This window comes from Electrona antarctica, assembly GCF_951216825.1.
Source record: "Electrona antarctica genome assembly, chromosome: 6".
Taxonomy (NCBI): domain Eukaryota; kingdom Metazoa; phylum Chordata; class Actinopteri; order Myctophiformes; family Myctophidae; genus Electrona; species Electrona antarctica.
This window is the reverse complement of record NC_136811.1, coordinates 12,399,616-12,425,129: the sequence shown is the minus strand read 5'-3', so window position 1 is coordinate 12,425,129 and position 25,514 is coordinate 12,399,616. Positions and strand designations below refer to the sequence as shown.

Below are 25,514 nucleotides of genomic sequence, written 5' to 3'. Positions count from 1 at the left end.
AATGTGTTTTGCAATAATAATCAAAATCTAACTAGTAACTAACGTTTTCAAATAATTGTAGAGTAAAAAGTACAATATTTGGATCCGAGATGTAGCGGAGTAGATCAGTAGAAGTCAGAGTATAGGAAATCAGGAAATACTCCGGTAAAGTACAAACACCTCTTACGCTAAAATACAGTGCTTAAGTAAAAGTACTTAAAAGTGAATTTTACACCTGCCGTCGCGTCATACCTCGCTCTCCAGGCTGGAGAAGTGGGCCGAGCCGCGGCGCGAGCACAGGCTCTTGGCCTTGAGCGGCAGGTGCGGCGAGTAGAAGCGCCGCGGCTGGGGCACCGAGCGCAGCCGCTGGTACTGGAGCTTGGCGCTGGCCGCCTGGCCCTGGGCGCCCGACGAAGACCCGCCGCCGCCCGCGCCCGGCGACCCGGCCGGGGCCGAGGAAGGGGCCGGCGGGGCGATGGGCATGGGCAGGGAAGACGATCCGGGGGAGCCCCCGGAAGGCTGCTGCGGCGGGGAAGGCGAGGGCTGCGGCGGGAGCAGGGAGAGGTCTACGGCGGTCTGCTGCGTGAGGTTGGACTGGCTGCCCGACGACTTGCCGGCCTGCAGGAGGCCGGTCGAGTCGGGCTTGGGCGGCAGCGGTGGCTTGAGGGGGGGGCCGCGAGCCGCTGAAGCTGTGGCAGTGGGGGAGGAGCAGCTCCTCCTGGCTGTGGGACAGCGGCGCCGCGGCCGACGACGGCGGCGGCGCCCCTCCGCGCTTGGAGCGCGAGGCGTGCGAGCGCCCGCTGCGGGGCGGGTGCGGGTAGGGGTGCGGGTGGGGGTACATGCTGCAGGAGCACAGTGTGGCACCCCCGGGAGCCCCTCCTCCCCCTTCCTCCTCGGGCCCGTCGTCTCTGTCCCGCTGGCCCTTCCCTCCTCCCCCGCCACCGCCGCTCTTCCCCCACTTCCTGTCTCCCTTCATGGGGATCTTGTCCATGGACCAGTACCTCCTGGCCGGGGGCAGGGCGGCGGGGGCCGGCGGGGGCCACTGGGACGACACCAGCCCGCCGCTACCGCCCCCCGACCCCCAGCCCACGCCGGGCCCTGAGCTCCACAGGTCCACGCCCCCGCCGCCGCCCACCCAGCCCGGGTCCGCCCGCGTCCCCAGCAGGGAGTCGTCGCGGCTGTTGATGCTGCCCCCTTTCTCCCGGGACGGGTAGGTGCCGAAGAACCAGCCGCCTCCTCCGATGCCCCCGATGCCCGTGCCGCCGCCCACCCCCGCGGCCCCTCCCCCCTCCCAGTACCTCTCGAAGTGTCCGAACTCTCCCGACGACTCTCCCTCCACCTCGTCCGAGTAGCTCTCGTCCAGCCGCGGCACCCGGTCCGCCCGCTCCGACTCCTGCGCGGCGGCGGCGCTCCGGCCCGCCCTCCTCGCTCCCCTCTCCTCCGCCCGCTCTCTCGCCCGCGTCCGCTCCCTCACCTCCATCTCCTCCTCGTCGTCCTCCTCGTCCTCCTCCGAGTCCCACTCGTGGAACGACAGCCCCTCCCCCCTCCCGGCCTGCCCCACCCCCCCCCTCCCCTCTCTCGTAGTGCATCAGCAGCGGCCGCCGCTCGCCGCCCTTCCCGCCCTCTCCCCTCTCCGCGCCGCCACCGCCGCTCCGCCGCCGCTTGGACGAAGGGAGGAGCGGGTGGAGGGAGGTGGGCGGAGTGTTCGAGTCCACTCCTCCTCCTCCTCCGCCTCCGTTGCCGCCGGTCACCCAGAACTTGACGGAGGCGGGGAGCTTGTGGAGGTTGGGGTAGCGCTTGCTGGGCGCGCGGTGTCTGCTGTGAGGCCGCGAGGACTTGGAGTGCCGCTCCCTGCTCCTGCTGCTGTCCTCCTCCTCCCGCTCGTTGCCGCCGTCGTCCTCTCCTCCTCCTCCTCCTCCTCCTCCTCCTCCCGCGGCCTCTCTCCTGCCTCGCTCCCGCTCCGCCTCCCACACCGGGTCACGCCCCTTTTTCCCGAACGGGCTCCGGTAGTGGGCGGAGAAGGGCGAGTAGTCCTGAATGGCTCCGTCCCTGTCGACGCCCTCGGCCTCTCCCTCCCTCTCCCCCTCGCCGTCTCCCTCCTCGGGCTCCGAGCGCTTGCCGCCCACCGACTTCTTACGCTTGACGGTCTTTGTCGCCGCCTTCTTCTTCTTCTTCTTCACCTTGCGGCGCTTCCTGTCGCGCTCGCGCTCCCTATCGCGCTCCTCCTCGCGCTTCTTCCGCTTCTTGTTCTTCCTCTTCTTCTTCTTCTCCTTCTCCTTCTCCTTCTCCTTGCGCCGCTTCTTCTCGCGCTTCAGCCGCTCGGCGGCGTCGCAGCCCGCGTCGCTCCGCCGGTCCGTGCGCTCCCTCTCGCTCCAGCTGGCCCACCACTCTTGGAGCTGGGACAGCTGGCTGCCACCCCCGCTCGCGCTCCCTCTCGCGGAGGGGCGGGTGGTGGTGGTGGTCGCCCCAGGACGCCCGGGGCTTGCGGGGCGGCACGGGGGGCGGCAGGCGCCCGTGGCTGAAGGAGCGCGGCCGGGCCGAGGCTGAGGAGCGTGAGCGCTCGCGGCCGCTCCGGCCCAGCAGCAGGCTGGACTCCTCCGTCAGCTCCGTCTCGTCCTCGTCCTCGTCGTCCTCGCCGCCCGGGAGGTGCGGGTCGCGCGTGCTCCGCGAGGAGCTGTAGGAGTAGCTGGGCGACGTGGAGCGCGACGAGGAGGCCGAGGAGGAGGAGGTGGAGGAGGAGGTGCTGGAGGAGGACGAGGAGGAGGTGGTGGTGGTGTAGGGCAGGGAGGCAGAGGGCGACGGGGGCGTGTAGGCCGGGCTGAGCGGCACCGGCATGGGTAGGGAGAGGCCAGGGGAGAGGGGGCGCGCCCCCCGCCTGCCCCCGGCCCCGCCTCCTCCGCCCCCCCTGCGGCCCAGCGGCAGGATGTTCTCGTACAGCGGCCCGCCGCCGCCCGGCTCCTTGCCGCCACCGGGCTTCTTGTTGGGCCGCCGCTTCCTCCAGAAGGAGGCGGAGGACGAGGCGGGGAGGGGGGGGGGAGGAGTGCGGCAGCGGGGGGTTAGGGGGCAGCGGGGCCTGGCTCTTGTTGGAGGGCACCAGGCGGGGCGTGCCTTGCAGCGCCGCCGCCGCCAACGCCTTGCCGCCGGCCCCGCCTTTCCCCTGACCGCCGCCGCTGCCGCCGCCCGCCACCGGCCGCTTCCCCGCCCCGTGGTCCGGCCCCTTCTCCGAGTAGAAGGCCACGCTGGCCGGGGGGGGCTGGGGGTGGCCCCGGGGCATGCTCTTGGGGGTCTGGGACCCTGCCTGAGGGTCCATGCAGGGTCCCAGACCCTCAGGGTCGATGGGACCGTAGTAGCGCTTGTAGCCATCCAGCCCCCCGCCCCCTCCGGCCGGCGTCGCCGGTGTCGCCACCGCCCAGTTGGTGGGCACCACCTTCTGGGCAAAGGGTCCCATGTCCGCCATGCCACCGCCGCCGCGCGGCCCCACGGCCAGCGGGTTAGTGGCCGTGGCCGTGGCCGTCTTGGGCAGCCGCCAGCGGTCCACCACGGCCAGCCGGCGGTCCGGCCGGGGCAGGAAGGTGGAGCAGGGCAGCGGCGCCCCCGCGATGGCGGTGGCCGCTGCGGGACCCAGTGCCGACCCAGAGTGCACCATGGTGGGAGGAGAGCCCGGCAGTGGGCTCTTGTAGACGGGTATGGCGGGGGGGGCCCCCCGGGGGCTGCTGCTGCTGCCCCTTGGACATGGCCGGGGTGCACACCGACACCACCATGTGAGGGCCCTGCAAGGGCATCGCCACCATGGCGCTGTGGTGGTGCGGCAGAGACTTGGCCCCCACGGGCGCCGTCTCGTCCTCGAAGCTGCAGCAGCTATACATCCCCTGAGAGAGAGAGAGAGAGAGAGAGAGAGAGAGAGAGAGAGAGAGAGAGAGAGAGAGAGAGACAGAGAGAGAGAGAGACAGAGACAGAGAGAGACAGAGACAGAGACAGAGACAGTTTTAACCACCTTCATTTTCAAATAAAATGATTACACTACGCTACCAAACCAAACCAAGTACCAAGTAGCACCAAGTTAAAAACCACAATAGCTACTACTGTGGTTTCAACGTTTTATGGCTCCACAGGTCAATTAACTAAATATTGGATCCGATCGTCACAAGCCACACAGATTTGGTTTATTTTACAAACCAGGAGAAAATCTACATTATCATCAACCTTTGTCCCAGCATATAGGACGTGCGCAAGAGTTTTTACCAGACGTCGGTGCCGACAGGAGAGCATTCATTTTCTAGGATTTGTGTACAATGTTTTGCTTCTAAATTGTGGCTCCAATTTGCATGGAATATCTTTCCAAATGAACCATCTTTGATACAGAGAGAAAAATACATCAAATTTGTACTGTAAAAAGTACAGTATTCAATTCAATTCAATATTATTACATTGTCAAATCACAAAAAGTTGTCTCAAGACACTTTACGTAAATGTACTTAGTTACTTTACACCTCAGTGAAGGAAGGAAGGAAGGAAGGAAGGAAGGAAGGAAGGAAGGGAGGAAGGAAGGAAGGCCATGGACCCCCATTTGAAAACAGTTGTTATCTCTGGGACCTCAATCTACACAGAGAAGTCTGATCATTGAGAGTTACAGGCTACAGACCCCTGGGGTTCCGCTGACGTTGAGAGGGTGTGGGCAGTGCCGTGCATATTATGGTCTTTGTGAGCTGAGTGAGGGGAGTACTTATTATTATTTTTTTTTAAGATATTTTTTTGCGGCTTACGCCTTTTATTGGTTTTTGAAGGGACAGACAGTAGGCTGACAGGAAACGGGAGAGAGATGGGGGAAGACATGCAGTAAAGGCCGTGTCGGGCTCGGGAGTCGAACCCGCGGCACACTGCGACTGGATTACCAGTCGGGTGCCCAGACGGTTACGCCACCGCCTGGGCAAGGGGGGGGAGGGGAGTACTTCTTACTGAAAACGTGCTCCTGTGTGTGTGTGTGTGTGTGTGTGTGTGTGTGTGTGTGTGTGTGTGTGTGTGTGTGTGTGTGTGTGTGTGACTGTGTGTGTGTGTGTGTGTGTGTGTGTGTGTGTGTGTGTGTGTGTGTGTGTGTGTGCGTGCGTGCGTTGCATGGTGGGTGGGTTGTGAGGGTCAATTCAATTCCACTCAGTCAATTAGTCAGATTCATTGAAATTCAATTCTCCCTCACACCCTGGAAATCCTCTGACAGTCAACCTTCATGGAACCCACGCACGCACGCACGCACGCACGCACGCACGCACGCACGCACGCACGCACGCACGCACGCACGCACGCACGCACGCACGCACGCACGCACGCACGCACACACGCACACACGCACACACGCACGCAGGAATGCAAATAAAGCTGCAAGCAGGCAGAAACATGGCCCCACACATTAACCTAATCTCAACTAGCCAGCAAGAAACCTTGACCATTTATCATTCATCGTTTCTTTTTTCACTCCATCTCCTTCCACTGTCAGTCTTTCCCTTGGTCTGTCTCTCTCTGTTTCACGCCTACTTTATACTCCACGGTGTGAGTGTGTCCTTTAACAAAAACAAACAAACTACAGGGATTATTTTTGGGCTCTACACACCCTCCGCCTCCCAACCTAGTCCCCATATATGGGGGACATGGGGAGAGCAACGGACTTGAACTCATGCTTCCTTTATACTCCACGGTGTGAGTGTGTCCTTTAACAAAAACAAACAAACTACAGGGATTATTTTTGGGGTTATAAAAAAAAACATAACTGATCTAGAGAGTAACGATATGTTGTTTGTAGATTAGGCTTATTATTATTATTATTACATTTTTGGCAAGCGGCACCACAGAGTACAGTACAGATGACACGACACACGCAAAAGCGCCGTCAGAAGTCCGGCATGGCGGTGCATGGTGAATGTTACAACAGACTGGTTTGAACTACACCCACCCTCCCTTACCGCCGGGATCAAAGCGTGTCTGTGTCTTCTTTTTTTTTTATATATTTTTTTATCCCACGATTTTGTAACCTTTTTTTCACCCCTGTGTCAATTATCTAATGTGATCCTGGGCTCTACACACCCTCCGCCTCCCAACCTAGTCCCCATATATGGTTGACATGGGGAGAGCAACGGACTTGAACTCATGCTTCCTTCATGCCTGAGTGTCCAAGTTGCTCCTTTACACCTGACAGGGGGGAGTTTCCCTGGTTGGACGTAGCGCGTGGAAGAAACACGTTATTCCAACCAGTTCCTTTCCTCTCCATCAGGCGCCCCGGCTGGCCAGGGGGAGGCAGTTTAGAGACCAGGATTACTGCATGTTTTTTGTGAGGGTACCTACCCTAGGGGACACGGGGAGAACATGCAAACTCCACACAGAAAGGCCCTTTCGCCAACCCCGCCTCGGGTATGGGCACTGTGTCTTGGTTGTGTGGTTTGAAAACACGCTTGGAGGTTGAACCTCTCGGGCGGGGGAGCACAACTGCTGTTTGATTGAGTGAATAAGGGGAGACTTGTTTGGTCGCGTTTCATTTGACAATCCATGCCAGCGTATGTTATGTATGCCGATAAAAGCAGCTCTTTCAATTGATTTGACTTGAATTATTGATGAGGCTTGAATCAAGCTTCGCTGATGGACTGTGTGTGTGGGGTTGAGAACACGCACGCGCGCACAGACACACTCGCGCTTGCTTGCACGAACCGCAAACATCTCAACACTAGTCTGTCTCTCTCTCCGTACCGTTATCTTTCTCCTTGCTATGCCCATACAATATCTCACTACCTGTCACTCCCTCTATCTCTCTCCTTGCTATGCCCATACAAAACAGTTGTTATCTCTGGGACCCCATTCTACACAGAGAAGTCTGTGATCATTGAGAGTTACAGGCACACACACACACACCTCAGTTCAACTCACATTCAAATGTGAAAGCCTCAACTCAATACTCTCTCCCTTCAACAATCCCATGGATTCTTTCAGCCTAAAAGGAGAATTCTGGACTAGCTTTTTATACCTTAATCTGATGTTATTATATCCAGGAACGAGTGGTACAGGTGAAATAAAAGTTTCATAACACGATGCCGAGTCCACCGCAGCGCTGAGCGTGAGCGGTGGGGTTTTGCAGTAATTCGCTTATATTTATCGCTCTTTTTTTTCTCGTTTCTTTTTTGTAGATATATGTCGTTCATAATGACTCAAACGTCTCCACAGTGGTTGAGTGCATGCGCACCTCCTGAAGTCTCGCGAGACCAGATTTCAACCGTGATTCATTCAAAGGCCCCTTTAGGCCGTCGTATAGTCCACTACTACGGTGGCCCATTTGGGACACACTGTGGAGAGATTTGAGTTATTATGAACGACAGATGTGTACAATATAAAATAGCGATTTACCGCAAATCCCCACCGCTCACACTCTGAGCTACGGTGAACTCGGGATGGAGTTATGAAAATATTCGGGATATATAGATAGGTCTGCTCCCTCCGTTGAGTCTTTTTTTAAATCCACACTTAAAACCTTTTTATATTCCCAAGCCTACTACTACTACTACTCAACTGCCCTTAATGTTCTTCTACTGCTTGAGTACTATTATCATGTGTCTGATATTGCTATATTGTATTTTACTGTATTGTATTGAATTGCTTTTTCTGACCTGTGAAGCACTTTGGTAGCCTACAATTTGAGGGGTTTTTAAAAAAAATGTGCTATATGAATACATTTGATTTGATAATAACTTCAGATTATGGTATTCTCCTTTAATGTATTAATGTACCTCATGATCAAGCAACCAACCAACCAACCAATGAATCAATCCATCCCCAGGTTGACAGAGGGAGAGTAGCGCCCAGGATTAGACTAGACAATAATTGACACTGGGTGGAAAAAAAGGGTTACAACTCATGGGATAAAAATCAATCAATCAATCAATCAATCAATCAATCAATCAATCAACCAACCAACCAACCAACCAACCAACCAATCAATCAATCAATCTCTCTCTCTGTGTCTCACCCTGCTGATGGCGAGGAGGAAGTCCAGCTTGCTGGAGCTGGTGGCCATGCAGTGGCGCAGCCTCCAGTAGACCAGGTGCTCCCAGGCGAACACCAGCAGACTGAGGCCCATGGCCACCAGCAGCATGTAGAAGACCCCCGCCATGTTGTCGATGTCCAGCTTGCTGCTCATCACCTCGATCTTATCGTTGTGACAGATGCCCGACAGCCAGAGCCGCTCCAGCATCTCGATCTCGTCTGCACGCGTGCGGGATCGAGAAAGCGGAATCAGAGACACGTGGTGGGAAAAGTATACTCAGATGTTGTACTTAAGTAAGTATCAATACTGCAATGTAGAAATATTCTGTTGCAAATAAGGTCGGAATTACATTTTGACTCGAGTAAAAGTACGAACATATTGGTATCAAAATCTACTTAAGTACCAAAAGTATAAAGTGCTCATTATGCAGAATGTCCCATTTCACAAGTTTTTCAAAATGTATAAAATGTATACAAATATTTTGGAAATTGCTGATCTGAAAGCTCACAATGCGTTGCACCGCAACGTATTGTGAGCTTGTAGATCTGCCTTCATATGGCCGAGTATGTATATGTATGTATATAACGTTGAAGCGGTGAATGTAGGTTTTGTAAGATTGTCTCCGACTTATACAGTTAACAACAAGCAGCAAAATGTTGTCTGGACTTTGCAGATTGTGCAACATATTAGAAAATATATTAAAGCAAGAAAAGGAATTGAATAGAATATATATAGGCCATAATGAAAAAAATCAAAACAACATACAAATACACAGTGATAGGGCCATACGCTAATACTTACGGACTTGTCTTAGACAGGCACAGTAACTTATCATAGCACTGTTTCCGTGTGATCGACTGTCTGATCAAAGACAGCAATGTTCACCCAAACGTGCACACACACAGTGGCCATGTTCAGATGCACAGAGCAACAGGATCAATCAATGTGCAAGTGTCACGTATACATCAAAATGATCATATTAGTAGTTGTTATACCACAAAGAGAAAGAAACAAACATAGTATAATAACGATTCGTACAGTATATGTATTAGACATGGTCTAATAGGTGTATGAGGGGCGGGGGCGGCGGTGGCTCAGGGGTAGAGTCTCCGGATGGTAACCGCAAGGTCGCCAGTTCGAACCCGGGCTCCCCCAGAGTTAGTGTTTAAGTGTCCTTGAGCAAGACACTGAACCCCTAATTGCTCCTGGTGTGCTGGTTGGTACCTTGCATGGTTTCCGCCGCCATCGGTGTATGAATGGTGTGTGTGTGAATGGGTGAATGTAATGCACAATCTACTGTATGTAAAGCGCCGCTATATAAATGCACCATTTACCATTTATGAGCAGTAGCAGCAGCTGGTGCTCTGTCGGGTGAAAACCTATTTATGTCCAAAACGGTTCTACTTTTTCAAAGATTCAAATTCCAAAGCAGCGGATCCACGTGCACGCTGTTACACGAGAGAATCAGTGCACGTCAGGTTCAACAGGAGAAGGGAGATAAGATACTTAGCACGAGGTGCTATACGTTCTTGGTTTGCCTCTGTTCCTAGTTTACTGAGGCACTATAAACTGTCTCTGTGCATTTGATGCGTTTTCCTTGCAGTCGCTCGGGATAAGAGCGACCGCTAAATGCTTAAATTTTAAGATAACAAAAGATTATAGAGATTAGATAAAATAAGATTAGATAAGACCTGATCCCGGGGGAACGGGGGGGATTCAGTCGTCGAAGGCAGCACAGCAGTAAAGATATACAGATTACAGGTCAAATCAAAGTATTGCAGATGCAGCAAGTTGAAAAAGACACACACACTCAAAGAAACACCATCAATAGTGAACCAAAAATAGACAACGCTAACAGACTCGGAACAGCGCTTGAGGGGAAGAGGGGATGAGAGAGGAGAGAAGATAAGAAAGGGGGGGGGGTGTTAAAATTTGAAACAGAATAAAGGGGGCGAGGTGTGCAGCAAGCAGTGGTGGAAAAGTACTGTATACTTGAGTAAAATGTTGACGTATTCGTTCAATACTTTTTTTTTTTTTTTTTGGCTTTCGCCTTTATTTTATATTGTTTATGGAGGGACAGACAGTAGGCTGACAGGAAATTGGGAGAGAGATGGGGGGAAGACATGCAGTAAGGGCCGTCGGGATGTTCTGCTTTTTTACAGGGCGTGAAAATGAGCACTTGTGCTCAGCTATAAATAAAGGGGGGAAAAATGAGTACTCTTGCCTACTTTTAATGTAAGACCCGGATATATTTCTACTTGCAAAAAAGAGATTTCAACCTTACTACTACTTTGTACTACTAGGACTTATGTTAAAAAAATATGTTAAAAAAAAAAAAGAAAAGTGTAATGAAAATGTTATGCACATTTATAATAATTATTAAAATAATAATAATAAATTATTAATTTACATTCGGTGGATATCTTTCACAATAATATATGATACATGTTCTAGACATTCTAATGATCACACAAATATATGTATTACATGCATTTTAGTTACTTTTATCAGGGTTAAAGATTAAAGGTCATAGGTCAATTTTGATTAGAAATTGTCCAGAGATTTTGAAGTTGTGTAAATTTGTGCCTCTGTGGGGGGTATTTATATGCAAATATCATGACCAATGGCATTGCAAGACTAAACAATGAACATCAATGATGATGTTTAGGTGAAAAAAAGAATAGAAAACACCCAATAAAGAGGGAGGGATCCAAAAAGCAAGTGCAACAGCACGACATGTTATAATGTCCACGCATTAGAACAATGCCTATTGGGACCCATTTAGATAAATATCCATAGGATTGATGCAAATGTGGTCTGTGGCTCAAATGCCCAATAGATAATGGGCCTTGAAAAGGGTTGAACACTGGATGGAAGGAAGAGAAGGAAGGGGGGGGGGGGGGGGGGGGGGTAGGGGGGGGTTAGAGGTTAAACATCCCTGCAGCTGAATGTCTGTGTTGGTTCTTCAGAGGTCAGTTCAAGGTCGGACTCAGAGAGAGAGAGAGAGAGGAGAGAGAGAGAGAGAGAGAGAGAGAGAGAGAGAGAGAGGATCTCGGTTGTCGAAGGTGACTCATCAAGTTGGAATGGGTCACTGATGCAGGTGTCTGCTCAACAGGAACACTGGGTAGAGAGGGAGCTCTTCTGTGTGTGTGTGTGTGTGTGTGTGTGTGTGTGTGTGTGTGTGTGTGTGTGTGTGTGTGCGTGCGTGCGTGCGTGCGTGCGTGTGTGTGTGCGTGCGTGCGTGCGTGCAGAAAGCCAGCACACAGAGATAACTCTGAGAGACACACAAACTGAGATACATACACAGAGCGAAAGAGATCGAGAGCAACTATAGAGAGCTGAGAGTGCGTGCGTGCGTGCGTGCGTGCGTGCGTGCGTGCGTGCGTGCGTGCGTGCGTGCTAATGAAATGAGTCTGTGTGTGTTTGTTTGTGTTTTGTTTGTGTTTGGGGGGAGGGAGTCTAAAACAATGAAACAGGCCTCAGCAGTAAAATGGCCTGGACAACCCAATCTCAGCATTGTAGCTCAGGGCAAATGAGAGGAGAACAAGAATGGAGGGAGGAGAGACCACATGAGAGAGAGAGAGAGAGAGAGAGAGAGAGAGAGAGAGAGAGAGAGAGAGAGAGAGAGAGAGAGAGAGAGAGAGAGAGAGAGAGAGAGAGAGAGAGAGAGAGAGACAGAGAGAGAGAGAGAGAGAGAGAGAGAGAGAGAGAGAGAGAGAGAGAGTAGGTGGGTGAAAAAGAAGGAGAAAGGTGTGATGAGAGAATATAAGGGGAGTTAGGAATTGAGAGAGAGGGAAGGGAGGAGAGAGTGTGAGCAAGGGGCAGCGTCTAATGTATCAGGGGAAATGAGGGAGATGGAGGAGAGAGAGAGAGAGAGAGAGAGAGAGAGAGAGAGAGAGAGAGAGAGAGAGAGAGGTGGCGGACGCTGCCTGAGATTGTGTCATTATGACAAACAGCAGGGCACACTGCTCAACTTGAAGAGGAGAACATGAGAGGAGAGGAGCAAGAAACAACAGAGCGCTGAGCGAGACAGACATGGGAACACAGAGAGAGAGAGGGAGGGAGGGAGAGAGAGAGAGAGAGAGAGAGAGAGAGAGAGAGAGAGAGAGAGAGAGAGAAAGAGAGAGAGTGAGAAGCGTCAAAGATAGTGGGAAAGACAGAGGCAGAAGGAGGAGATGATAATCATTTAATTGCACTGGCGGCGGTTGGTGGGAAAAAGTACTCACATTTATTTTACTTAGGTAAAAGTACCCGCCATGTATAGCAATATAAAAGTACGGTATTCCAAAATGTACTTGAGTAGTAAGTGCAAAAGTATATTGGAAACAAAATATATACCTAATGTACCAAAAGTAGAAGTAGCTATACTCATCACGCAGAATGACCCGTCTCACACGTTTTCAAAATGTATACATCAGGGGTGCCCACACATTTATGACGTGAGATCTACTTTCAAAATGACCAGCTCAACAAGATCTACCCACTGAAAAAATAAGTGTACCATTGCTGAAAATAGTTTAAATATATAATGTACCTGGGGGGGCTTTGGAATAGGGAGAAATTATGACAGGCAGTTTCTGCTGTCAAAATATGTCCCCCCCCGTATTTAACTTAAACGCCCAATGCCTTCTCAATGGCAATAGCACAAACTTTGCCATGCTACTAGTCCTACATACTTACACCTAGAAACCCCATTCAAACCTATTTAGGTTCATCTTACGGTGCCTGAAAAGAAATCTTTGAAATGTTTCATAGTTTTAGAAATATAGTGCTTTCAAATTTGAGAAATTCACAATGGGGCTCAATGGCAGATATTGGCACGTCAAAAAAGCACTTTCACCTAGAAACTCCATTCACACTTTTTATAATTCAGCTTACTGTGGAGACACATGCTGGAACTTTTTACTTTGAAATGATTTGTAGTTTCGGAGTTATTTAACTTAAACGCCCAATGCATTCTCAATGGCAATAGCACAAACTTTGGCATGCTACTAGTCCTACATACTTACACCTAGAAACCCCATTCAAACCTATTTAGGTTCATCTTACGGTGGACATGTTTGCCTGAAAATAAATCATTGAAATGTTTCATAGTTTTAGAAATATATAGTGCAAGGACACTTCGACACCAACTCTGGGGGAGCCCGGGTTCGAACTGGCAACCTTGCAGTTACCATCCAGCCACTCTACCCCCTGAGCCACCGCCGCCCTGTTTTGGTTTGGTTTTATTATAGTTTATGACAGAATGGAGAGAGAAAGCTAAATTCATTGACAAAGTACATTTGGAATTTGTCACCCATCCTACACACCCTATATACATCTTTTCAAAATAGCAGATCGACAAGCCCTCAACGGATTGCTTTGCGACGCATAGTGAGCTTATAGATCTGCTATGTTCAAATAACCAAAGTGCTGAAGTGGTTAACAAAATAGGTGTGGTTCCATTAAGCCTTTTCGAAAATAGGAAGCGAACGTTCAGAAATTCGAAAAAAAGAAAAGCACATTTCCCCTGTTTCCATCCACTGATAAAATGTGATTCTTGGGAGATATGAAGTCATTTAATAAAATAAGCAGTAGGTGGCTCTATTTTACCAGTCAAGTGAGACGCATATTATTTGACTTTTTCTTTAACTTTTTGACGTTCTTTTAGGCTATAGGCCTACAAAGATATTATACACAGACTGCCTGGTTGCCGATTGGGCTGCAATCCACTATATTGCACATTATAGCCGTCGATCTACAAGCTCAAAACGCCTTAAATTATAGTTATGTTAACTTTATGAACTAAATACAAATACATTGGACATAAAAAAGAACATTTGAATACTAGTCATTAAGCTACAGATTTAGAATTAAGTCATTAAAGTGGGTCATGTTTGAATGTTTGAAACTGTAACAACTGAAATGAATAATATATCAGTATTCTGATATTAACCCGAGGGCCACATTAACCCATTCTGTACAGGAACCCCTTTTGGTGTTTTAACTAAGCATTATGTTATACTTTAGCTATTGGAAAATAGCAGATCTACAAGCTCATAGCGCGCCACCGAGTGGCGCGCTACGAGCTTGTAGGTCTGCTATTTTTGAAAAATCGTGAAAATGCGGCACAGATCTTTGAATATATATTCTTTCAGAAGACTTTTTTTTTTTTTTCGATGTCAGGCCTAAATGGGTTAAGTGAAGGTGGGCCATGTGGGTGGGCCATGTGGGTGGGCCATGTGGCCCCCGGGGCCGCCAGATGCCCATGCATGCACTATGCTGTCCAGAGGCTGTCTGTTAGATAAATAGGCGTGTGTTGACAGGGGCCGATTATATAGGTTTCGTGTTCAAGCCCATGCAGTGACGAGCGACTCCTCCTCTGACTCTTAGTGAATGTACGCCATCCGGTGAATTATACTTTTTGACCGTGTTGACTAGTCTCCCCTCGTCCGTTCCGAGGTGTTTTGGAGAAATATATTTATTTATTTATTATTTATTATTTATTATTTATTATTTATTATTTATTATTTATTATTTATTATTTATTATTTATTATTTATTATTTATTATTTATATTATTATTTATTATTTATTTTCAGTACAATCTGAACTAGGGAAATCAGCTTTTTGCTTCGATGCCCCCACCACATGGAACACTTTACAACAAACATTGAAAATTAATACCCCAATATCGTATGGTCAATTTAATAACCTGCTTTTGAACCTCCCTACCTCAATATGTAACTGTTTTTAACTTGTGTTTTGTCTCAATGTCTGTATAATAATGTGATTTGTGTTTTTATACCTACATGTCTTAAACGGTTTCATATAATGTATGTAATCTCGTCAGCATTGAAAATGAGGGAGAACCTAAATTGCTCTTTCAAGAATAAATAAAGGTTTCAAAATTCACCGATCTAACTTCCATGATACAATTAACGCACTACTCCCTGGGAGGGCAAGAGCCTGCAGTGCAGACGGTGTAGACTTCAAAAACAGCGCTGCTAGGATCCGCCATGAGAGTGAGTCAATTTGCCCCATTTCCTTTTTTTTCTCGATACAGCCCCAAAATCCACCCCCTCGAGCACAAAAGTGTTTTGCAAAAAAAAAATGAAGACTTATTCGAAATTTGAGGTGTTTCTATTCAGGAATTAATGCACAAAATCCTTAATGCGCTTAAAATGGGCTGGATGGAAATGCACTTATTGACTGCCAGATTAAATAATACATGAATCAGGCCCTGCCAGCAGTTTCTCCTTAACTTTCAACTAGTCACAGAATATTTAGCTTCAGTGCGATGGAGCCCCCGAGCGTTGGAAAACACAGAGGTGTCTATGGTTCCAAAGGGGGGGGGGGGGGGGGGGATGTTTTCATCACAAACCTAATTATTAAATCGTTCCCTACTTATTGGCAGTTGAACATAGCACAAAGATGCAGAAGAAAATACGGAAGCATGGAGAAAAAGGCATTTTTTCCAAATCCATTAGAATGGAAGTGAACGTGGCTGTTTTGCTTTTGCCATCACGTGATTTCCTGCTTGACTGCAGTCAATGTGTTAATGCTATGTTTTATAATAATAATAATCAAAATATACAAACTAACTAAAGTCTTCAAATAATTTCAGGGGAGTGAAAGGCACACATTTGAGATGTAGTGGAGTAGATGTCAAAGTATCAAAGAGAGAGAAAAATAATAATCATACTCAAAATCCTACTTTATAGGTACAGTATACTTGAGTGCATGTACTTAGTTAGTTTACACCACTGACTGCAGGAGGGAAGGGGGAGGGGGAGGGCTCCCGGGTATTTTTTTCACGGAAGGTCTGAAGGAACGATCAACGTGTGCCTTTACAGCTACAAAACTGTCTTTTATCGAGTCCTGCAGGGCCAAATTATTGCCAGTGGGGCCGTGGTAAATGGTAAATGGTGCATTTATATAGCGCCTTTATCCAAGGCGCTTTACATAGATTGTGCATTACATTCACCCATTCACACACACATTCATACACCGATTGCAGCGGAAGCCATGCAAGGTACCAACCAGCACATCGGGAGCAATTTGGGGTTCAGTGTCTTGCCCAAGGACACTTCGACATGTAGACAGGAGGAGCCGGGATCCGAACCGCCTACCCATGGATCATTGGACGACCTGCTCTACCTCCTGAGCCACAGCCGCCCAGGGGCCCTTGGCTCTCGGGGCCCTTCGGGGAAATTGAACCGCGAGGTACTGGGTTTGAGTCCCTAAAAAGGGCTCCTCATGGGGCCCTTCATTGATTTTGTTAAATTTAGGTCAAAAAGATTTCGCGCACACACGCGATATAGGGGCTCCAAAACAAATTATCGGCCCAGGGCCACACGTTAATCCGTCTCTGATCGAGACCACTCATGAGCAACCTTCCCCCTACCTCCCTACCCCCCGATAAACCCCTTTATCCTCCCCAGACATGCCCCCCTATACCACAACCTGAAACAACCCCTTTATCCCCCCCAGACATGCCCCCCTATACCACAACCTGAAACAACCCCTTTATCCTCCCCAGACATGCCCCCCTATACCACAACCTGAAACAACCCCTTTATCCCCCCAGACATGCCCCCCTATACCACAACCTGAAACAACCCCTTTATCCCCCCCAGACATGCCCCCCTATACCACAACCTGAAACAACCCCTTTATCCCCCCCAGACATGCCCCCCTATACCACAACCTGAAACAACCCCTTTATCCCCCCCAGACATGCCCCCCTATACCACAACCTGAAACAACCCCTTTATCCCCCCCAGACATGCCCCCCTATACCACAACCTGAAACAACCCCTTTATCCCCCCCAGACATGCCCCCCTATACCACAACCTGAAACAACCCCTTTATCCCCCCCAGACATGCCCCCCTATACCACAACCTGAAACAACCCCTTCATCCTCCCCAGACATGCCCCCCTATACCACAACCTGAAACAACCCCTTCATCCTCCCCAGACATGCCCCCCTATACCACAACCTGAAACAACCCCTTCATCCTCCCCAGACATGCCCCCCTATACCACAACCTGAAACAACCCCTTCATCCTCCCCAGACATGCCCCCCTATACCACAACCTGAAACAACCCCTTTATCCCCCCCAGACATGCCCCCCTATACCACAACCTGAAACAACCCCTTTATCCCCCCCAGACATGCCCCCCTATACCACAACCTGAAACAACCCCTTTATCCCCCCCAGACATGCCCCCCTATACCACAACCTGAAACAACCCCTTTATCCCCCCCAGACATGCCCCCCTATACCACAACCTGAAACAACCCCTTTATCCCCCCCAGACATGCCCCCCTATACCACAACCTGAAACAACCCCTTTATCCCCCCCAGACATGCCCCCCTATACCACAACCTGAAACAACCCCTTTATCCCCCCCAGACATGCCCCCCTATACCACAACCTGAAACAACCCCTTTATCCTCCCCAGACATGCCCCCCTATACCACAACCTGAAACAACCCCTTTATCCCCCCCAGACATGCCCCCCTATACCACAACCTGAAACAACCCCTTTATCCCCCCCAGACATGCCCCCCTATACCACAACCTGAAACAACCCCTTTATCCCCCCCAGACATGCCCCCCTATACCACAACCTGAAACAACCCCTTTATCCTCCCCAGACATGCCCCCCTATACCACAACCTGAAACAACCCCTTTATCCCCCCAGACATGCCCCCCTATACCACAACCTGAAACAACCCCTTTATCCCCCCCAGACATGCCCCCCTATACCACAACCTGAAACAACCCCTTTATCCCCCCCAGACATGCCCCCCTATACCACAACCTGAAACAACCCCTTTATCCTCCCCAGACATGCCCCCCTATACCACAACCTGAAACAACCCTTTATCCCCCCCAGACATGCCCCCCTATACCACAACCTGAAACAACCCCTTTATCCTCCCCAGACATGCCCCCCTATACCACAACCTGAAACAACCCCTTTATCCTCCCCAGACATGCCCCCCTATACCACAACCTGAAACAACCCCTTCATCCTCCCCAGACATGCCCCCCTATACCACAACCTGAAACAACCCATCCATCCCCTGTGGGAAGCACTACCGTCTACTACTACGTCTGCCTTTCTTTGTTTTGTGTTTTTTACATTATTCGCCCGCGTAACCATAGCAATGGGCATGCAGCCTGGAAGATTAGTGATTCATGATGGGATCAAAGAGGCATATACGGTAGTCTTTTTCTGCCATTAGTGACAGATCTCTGTTCCAACTGAAAGCACCAGCAACGTACAGTGAAAAAAGAAAGAAAGAAAAACAGAAAGGGTCTGGAGTGTTCGGAAGTCCAACAGAAAGTGTAATGAAGGTGGTCTTTGGTTGGGGACACAAAACATGTTGGCAACAAAGTCTGATGGAACCCTACAAGCCCTCCTTCAGATCAGCCAACACAGGGAAGCTGGAAGTACCTCCACTAAAAACGCCGGGACAATGCTCCACACGTCCCAAACTCTTCTGCTGGAAGTACCTTCACTAAAAACGCCGGGACAACGCTCCACACGTCCCAAACTCTTCTGCTTCTGGCTCCAAAACTATGGAATGCACTTCCCATTACAATCAGAACTGCAGACCCACTCCCAATCTCCCGCCGTAGTCTGAAAACCCACCTCTTCAGACTCCATCTTGGCCCGTAACACTTGCTGTAGCACTTGCCCCGACGACCTTACAGGCGAATGCAAAGGCTCAACTTATGTAACTTAGATAGCATTTTATGTAGACATAGCACTAGATAGTAGATATTCCACTGTTATGTTCTTAGCTTACGTATGATTCATGATAACTAGTTTTTATGTATCTATCGACATGTTTTTGTTCTTGCTTAATGTAAATCGCTCTGGATTAAGAGCGTCTGCTAAATGCTTAAATTGTAAATTGTAAAGGAGAAAAAAGACAAAACTAGATAGAGTGCCCCTCGGGACACAGGTCTCCACCAGGGTCAGGTCTCCACCAGGGTCAGGTCAGGTTGTGGTCCTGTTGGCGCTATAACCTCGGGGCACAGGTCTCCACCAGGGCAGGTCAGGTTGTGGTCCTGTTGGCGCTATAATAGGCCAATGTGAAAAGGGTGCCATTTCTTCTTACGCCTTGGATGGCAATTGGATGATTTGAGGCATTTTGTTCCAAAAATGTGTTTCGCAAAAATCCACCTGTTGGTGGCGCTATAACAGGCCAATGTGAAAAGGGTGGGATATATTCCTCAGCTTAGTACAAAAGTCTGTGAAAGATTTCACGTAAATTGCACGCTGCGTTCATGATTTGAGGCTTTCTGTTCAAAACGGACCAAACCAACTTTGAAAGCCAATGTTAGCCAATTAGGATGGAATATGAAATATCAGACAGATCCGTCTTGAACACATGACTATAGAGATACTGTGTAGCGATTTGCGGGATTCTTGGACAGAATCTGGAGGAGTAATATCCAAAAATGAGTTTTACAAATGTCGGCCTCCTGGTGGCGCTATAACAGGCCGTTCGGGGAAATTTGGGGCAGAGGTTCATCGTTTGCATCTAGGGAGTGTGTGTGTGCAAAATCTGGCATCGACCGGGTTAACGGTGCCGGAGACACACGGACGGAGTGCAAAACATATTCTCTCCCCATGCCTTCGGCCTGGTGGAGACAACAAGGCACTCTACTGGTGAAGACAAAGTTAAAGTCAGATGGCTATTTTATTTCATCATTGAACTGCATGCAACTGCAGCAGAACCCCACAGCTTTCTTCAGAGCCTGTGTTTCTTGTTCTTTGATACAGTAAAGCCTGTGCAGCATCAGTGTTGTGTTTGGTAGCGCTCGGGTGTTTAGTCGTTAGGCCAATGTATTCCTCCCACACATGTCTGTGTTGCCACTGTTAGGTGCGTGTCCCAATTTTGTAAAAGTGAAGGCTCGCACTGACTGAATGACTAGGGTGAGTTAACCTTTTTATATCTTCTCCGTGTATTTACAAGGACAAACGCTTCAGCTATCCAGGTGCAACGCGCTGTGGGCTTGCAGATCGGCTGTTTTCAGCGTGTAACCAAGTGTAAAATCAGGCATCACTATACGCCACATTTTTGGCGACAAAATCAACTGCAGATTTAATATTATCGATATTTATTCGATGACTAAAATATATGACTAAATACATGGGAAAAAGAGAGACGATCCGGGCACTCAAAGTTAAAAAAAGAGAGGAAAGCCTTCGTTAAATGAAAAAGGCAACAGCCAACATGTTTTGACCATTAACTGCTCTTCATCAGGGCAAGAATGACTAAATACAAATCTTAATCAAAAGACTTTGACAGACTACACTAAACCAAAATGTTGCTGTAAAAATGAACACTGCAGCAGCAGTAGTGGCTCAGAGCCTGATGACCAAAAGCCCAAACGTTTGTCCATCATTATAAAGACACATGGAGAAGAAATAATAAAAGAAAAGTGAACTCACTCTTGTCATTCCGAGTGCGAGCCCCGGATCACTCTTACTAAATTGGGACACGCACCATACAGTGGGCACCACAGAAATGCGTGGGAGGAATACATTGGCACTAACGACTAAATTGGGAGGAAAAAAGGTGGTACAAAATAATTGGCTTCACTCAATTTAAAAAGAAAAAAAAAACGAAAAAGAAAAACACATCTGGACATAATTATTATACTGCAGACTGCATAATTCCCGATACCGATGTCATTAACCCATTCTGACCTGAGATCAGATTCTAAAAATGTCTTCTACATCCCCGACAGTTTTCTGAAAAAGCTATGTTTCTATGTCAGTCGTTCTTCGATTTTTCAAAAATAGCAGACCTACAAGCTCGTAGCGCGCCACTCGGTGGCGCGCTATGAGCTTGTAGATCTGCTATTTTTCAATAGCTAAAGCATAACATAATGCTAACACCAAAAGGGGTTCCCGCCCAGAATGGGTTAAGAACAAAAAAGGCAAATATTGGCTTCTAGCTGTACCGTAAAATATGCATGTATAGTTCTACAATGTACAGCGTCTACAGTTGGCTTATATAGAGCGGAACGTGGTGCCATTTATTCTGAGCTTGCTAACTGAAGTGCAGTACTTCCTGTACCGCCGTTATAATGAGTCCCCGAGAGCCTCTTAATAACGTCAAAAAAAGGGCATAAAACCGCAGGCAAGATACAAGTCCACCTTCACCCATCAGATGTAATGTTTTGTACGGGGGCCAACTCCAATGTATCTGGCCCGAGATGCCAGTGTCCTCTCCACTCGAGGAGCAGCAGCAACGTTTCCTAACTTAGACGGTTGGCAGAACAGAACTTTTTTTGGCACCATGGCGCTATACCGAGCAAATGGCTGTCGGCACAGGGAAGCGGGCTTTTTTTTTTTTTTTTTTACATTTTTGTCTGAAACATTTACATTTTCAAACCTTTCATCACACCTCTAAGAACGCTGTATGAGAAATGCATTCAACACTATGCATAATTATCGTCTCTGTCGGGTGCAGGTGCGGATTTACTGTAGGCATTTGCCTTACTTGTTTACGCTTTTGCCTCCCCTCAGTCGAGAGGCTTTTTGTGCATGTATTTTGCCCTTTCAAGGCTGACAGACAGTGTATCTGTCACCAGACAGAAGAATACACATCTATTCTCTCTGTGTCCTGCGTGTCTGGAAGGTGTTGGTGGGGCTTTTCACACTCTAGTGTGAAACGTGTCTGCATCCCCCCAGAACCGGTTTTCACGTCACAACATATAAACGCGACACACACACAATGTCCCGACCTCATTCTTCATTTGATTCGTGAGACAGCAGAGACACGCGATGGCACCGGAGAAAGAAAAAAAGTTTGTCCAGGGAAAACTTATTTTCCCTGGACGCCTCTAAACCTGTAGGCGTACTAGGCTATACCACCACATACCGCTAAGCTTATACAGCACCACCACCACCCGCACTGGAGGGAGAACCAGAGGTCCCTCGTTTGGCTGCTTTTGCACGCTTCTGTCGCCGGCCTCCACAGAAAATTGGGGATCTATCATAGCTTAGATGGAGGAGCCACCGACTCAACCAATCAATGGAAAATGTAATTACGTGCGGTGCAAGAGAACGAATAGGCAGACAGATTATGATGTGATTATCAGTGCTTTGTGGTTCAAGAAAGCCTGGTCTGCCTACCTCGTATTGGCGTTGCCTTAGGCCTCACTCAGACCTTTAAAACATTGATGCATGCTTGTTGTATGAATGTTGTGAGTGTCATGGCCGCCCCAATGCATTTCCAATGGAAGTCACATGGTTTGTAGTCCACATTTTTGACTACAAGCTGTTGTATGGCTTTCGGCTGTGTTTCGACTGCGCCCCTCCCCCTCATACAACACAAATGTTGTGTCAAACCATGTGACTCCCATTGGAAATGCATTGGGGCAAGCTGTGTCACACCCTTTGTATACAACAAGCATACAGCAATCTGTTGCGACCGTGTGAGTGAGGCCTTACTCATAAAGAGTTCCTGGCTCCGCCCCTGGTCGGGTGGAAACCTCATTGTGTCCAAAACCGTTGCTTTTCAGAACTTGGAATCCCGAAGTATCTCAAAATGCACCTCATGCAGGATCTGCAACTTGTGATGCTTCTGTATTGGTGACGCTGTAGTACAGTGGTTTTCACCCAGTGGTCCTTGAGGAGGTTCCAGGTGGTCCCCAACTAAATGATGGCGAGATGGTAACCAAATGGACCCTTATAGATCTTTTACTCTTGAGAGTAAAATAACAATTGTTATTTTGGTCAGTGTGTTATTCCTCCTAATGGTACCAACATCAATACCAAAATCTTGATTTGATAACAACATTCTTTAGTTTGGTGGTCCGTGGCTCAGATGCTGAATACATAATGCACCTTGACATGAAAAGGGTTGAAAACCAACGTAAACGTAAACGTAATTTATGAAAAAGTCACAAAAAGCTACAATATGAAGATAGAAGGTTTCTGCCTGGCAGCAATGAATGAATGATGAATGAATACAAGGTGTACTATTACATTATTTAGTGAAGGTACACAAAAGCACTGTTGAACTAACTGGCAGGATGTAGACACAGCCACTACATCACTTGCTATCGAATCCACCACATCATTGCAGTATAAAGCCCCAGCTAGTTGGTTTTATTTCTTTTTTCTAATAATTTTTATCGCACGATTTTGTAACCCATTTTTCACCCCTGTGAATTATCTAATGTGATCCTGGGCTCTACACACCCTCCGCCAACCTAGTCCCCATATATGGGGGACATGGAGAGAGCAACGGACTTGAACTCATGCTTCCTTCATGCCTGAGTGTCCTTTACACCTGACAGGGGGGAGTTTCCCTGGTTGGACGTAGCGCGTGGAAGGAACAGGTTATTCCAACCAGTTCCTTTCCCCTCCATCAGGCGCCCCGGCTGGCCAGGGGGAGGCAGTTTAGAGACCAGGATTACTGCATGTTTTTTGTGAGGGTGCCTACCCTAGGGGACACAGGGAGAACATGCAAACTCCACACAGAAAAGCCCTTTCGCCAACCCCGCCTCGGGTATGGGCACTGATGACGCGGAGGAGGAAACACGCCGCCAGCACCCACAGCGCCCCGAGCGGGAATCGAACCCAGGACCTTCTAGCCGTGAGGCGACAGCACTACCAACTGGGCCACCGTGTCCCTCTAGTTGGTTTTAGTGCAGCTGTGCAGGACCTCCTGTGTTACATGTCACTCCCCAACAACACTGCCCTGCAACCTCAGATCATGAAGCATATACGCAAATGAAAGCACAAGACATGTCTGTCATCTGTCATATATGGAGTCATGGAGATCTGGATTTGGGCTCTGTCCGGAGTCTGGGCAGAGGGTTTTGTGCTGGTTCTGGACAACTGGCGATCTGACGGTCTTGACACCGGGCACATTGCAGAGGTTCGTATACACAGAGATGTGGTGCATTTATATTAACCCATTTTGACCTGAGATCAGATTCTAAAAATGTCTTCCACATCCTGACAGTTTTCTGAAAAAGCTATGTTTCTATGTCAGTGGTTCTTCGATTTTTCAAAAATAGCAGACCTACAAGCTCGTAGCGCGCCACTCGGTGGGGCGCTATGAGCTTGTAGATCTGCTATTTTTCAATAGCTAAAGCATAACACAATGCTAACACCAAAAGGGGTTCCCGCCCAAAATGGGTTAAGCTGAAAGAGCCTACAGTACATGTAGGCAAGGCAAGTGCATTTGTATAGCACATTTCCTATATAAAAAGCCATTCTAAATGTCTTTGCGTATAAGGCTTACAATACAAATGCATTTAAACCAAAAATAAAGATTAGACAGAATAAAGGAAAAAGTTGAAATCTTGCAAAGCTCTTTAATCGTTATACTTTCTGACTGTGAACACTTCTGTTTCATTGTTCTGGGGTGGCTTTCTACCTCGAGACAGACAGTAGTCATGAATCCGGAAATTTCTTTCAACATTTTTAGTTTTTAGCTTTATTTAGATAAGGAGAGTGTAGAGAGACGTCGAGAACAAGGACAAAGAGAGAGTGGAGACACGTGAGGCACGAGCATGTGCCCTGTGTGCACTAACTGTCCAACGGTTTTAAGACGATAATAGGCTGACTTTGTCATTGACTTGAAAGACTTTAACCCATTCAGGCCTGACGTCGAAAAAAAAAAAAAAAGTTTTCTAAATCATGACAATTTTCGGAAAGATTTGAGGCACATTTTAACGTTTTTAAAAAAATTGTAGACCTACAAGTTCATAGCGCGCCACTCGGTGGCGCGCTATGAGCTTGTAGATCTGCTATTTTTCAATAGCTAGATTACAACATAATGTTTAAAACACCAAAAGGGGTTCCCGCACAAAATGGGTTAAACACGTCATATTATGCAGTCTTTCAAGTCAATATTACTGACTTGGAGGACAATGTGAGTGTGAACTTTCAGCCTTTCTTCCTCGGCACCAAAGCAGATTGTTAAGTTTCGTCTAAATTTAGATGAAAGTACACTTTGGCACATCCAAACATTGATTTGTTCAATGCACTGACTCAGCAAATAATGGGCCCATATTCACTCAAGGGAAGAGCTCAATTACAGTTTCAAAATTATGCCAATTATTGTGTGAGTGTGGCTTTGCATAACGTTTGTAGTAGCTAATTGGCTATTCCGGAGTAATCTAACTTCCGCTGTGATTGGCCGGGCTTTGCATAATGTTTGTAGTAGCTAATTGGCTGTTGTTGGTTACGTAACCAATCTATGTTTTACAATCGTTTATAAAGACATGAGTTCTAAACTATTCAACATTTTTCAAAAATTGCGACTTTTCTAGTTGTTATTATTATTATTATTATTATTAGTCTAATGGTAGTGGTTTAAGGTTAAACAGGCCATTAAGGAGGATGGAGCCTGATGGACCCTGTTGGATCATGGTGTTTTGCTTGGATGCACATAGTCAATGAAGACATAACAGCTCCTGTATTGAGGATAAGACTTTTAAGACCAATTAAGCACTGTGCCAGAAAAGGCCAACCCAGTT

General features: G+C 48.3%; 1 protein-coding gene across 1 annotated transcript in view; it reads right to left on the bottom strand.

Moving 5' to 3' along the window:
* Positions 1 to 225: 225 nt before the first annotated feature.
* Positions 226 to 25,514, bottom strand: part of grin2db (glutamate receptor, ionotropic, N-methyl D-aspartate 2D, b) — a gene marked incomplete at its 3' end in the record, with an annotated part of 290,078 nt that continues 264,789 nt past the window's right edge. Inside the window, 7 exon segments of the mRNA XM_079503474.1 lie at positions 226 to 654; positions 656 to 1,525; positions 1,527 to 2,396; positions 2,398 to 3,018; positions 3,020 to 3,664; positions 3,666 to 3,848; positions 7,979 to 8,214. Of these exon segments, the coding sequence (XP_079359600.1) occupies positions 226 to 654; positions 656 to 1,525; positions 1,527 to 2,396; positions 2,398 to 3,018; positions 3,020 to 3,664; positions 3,666 to 3,848; positions 7,979 to 8,214 (3,854 nt within the window).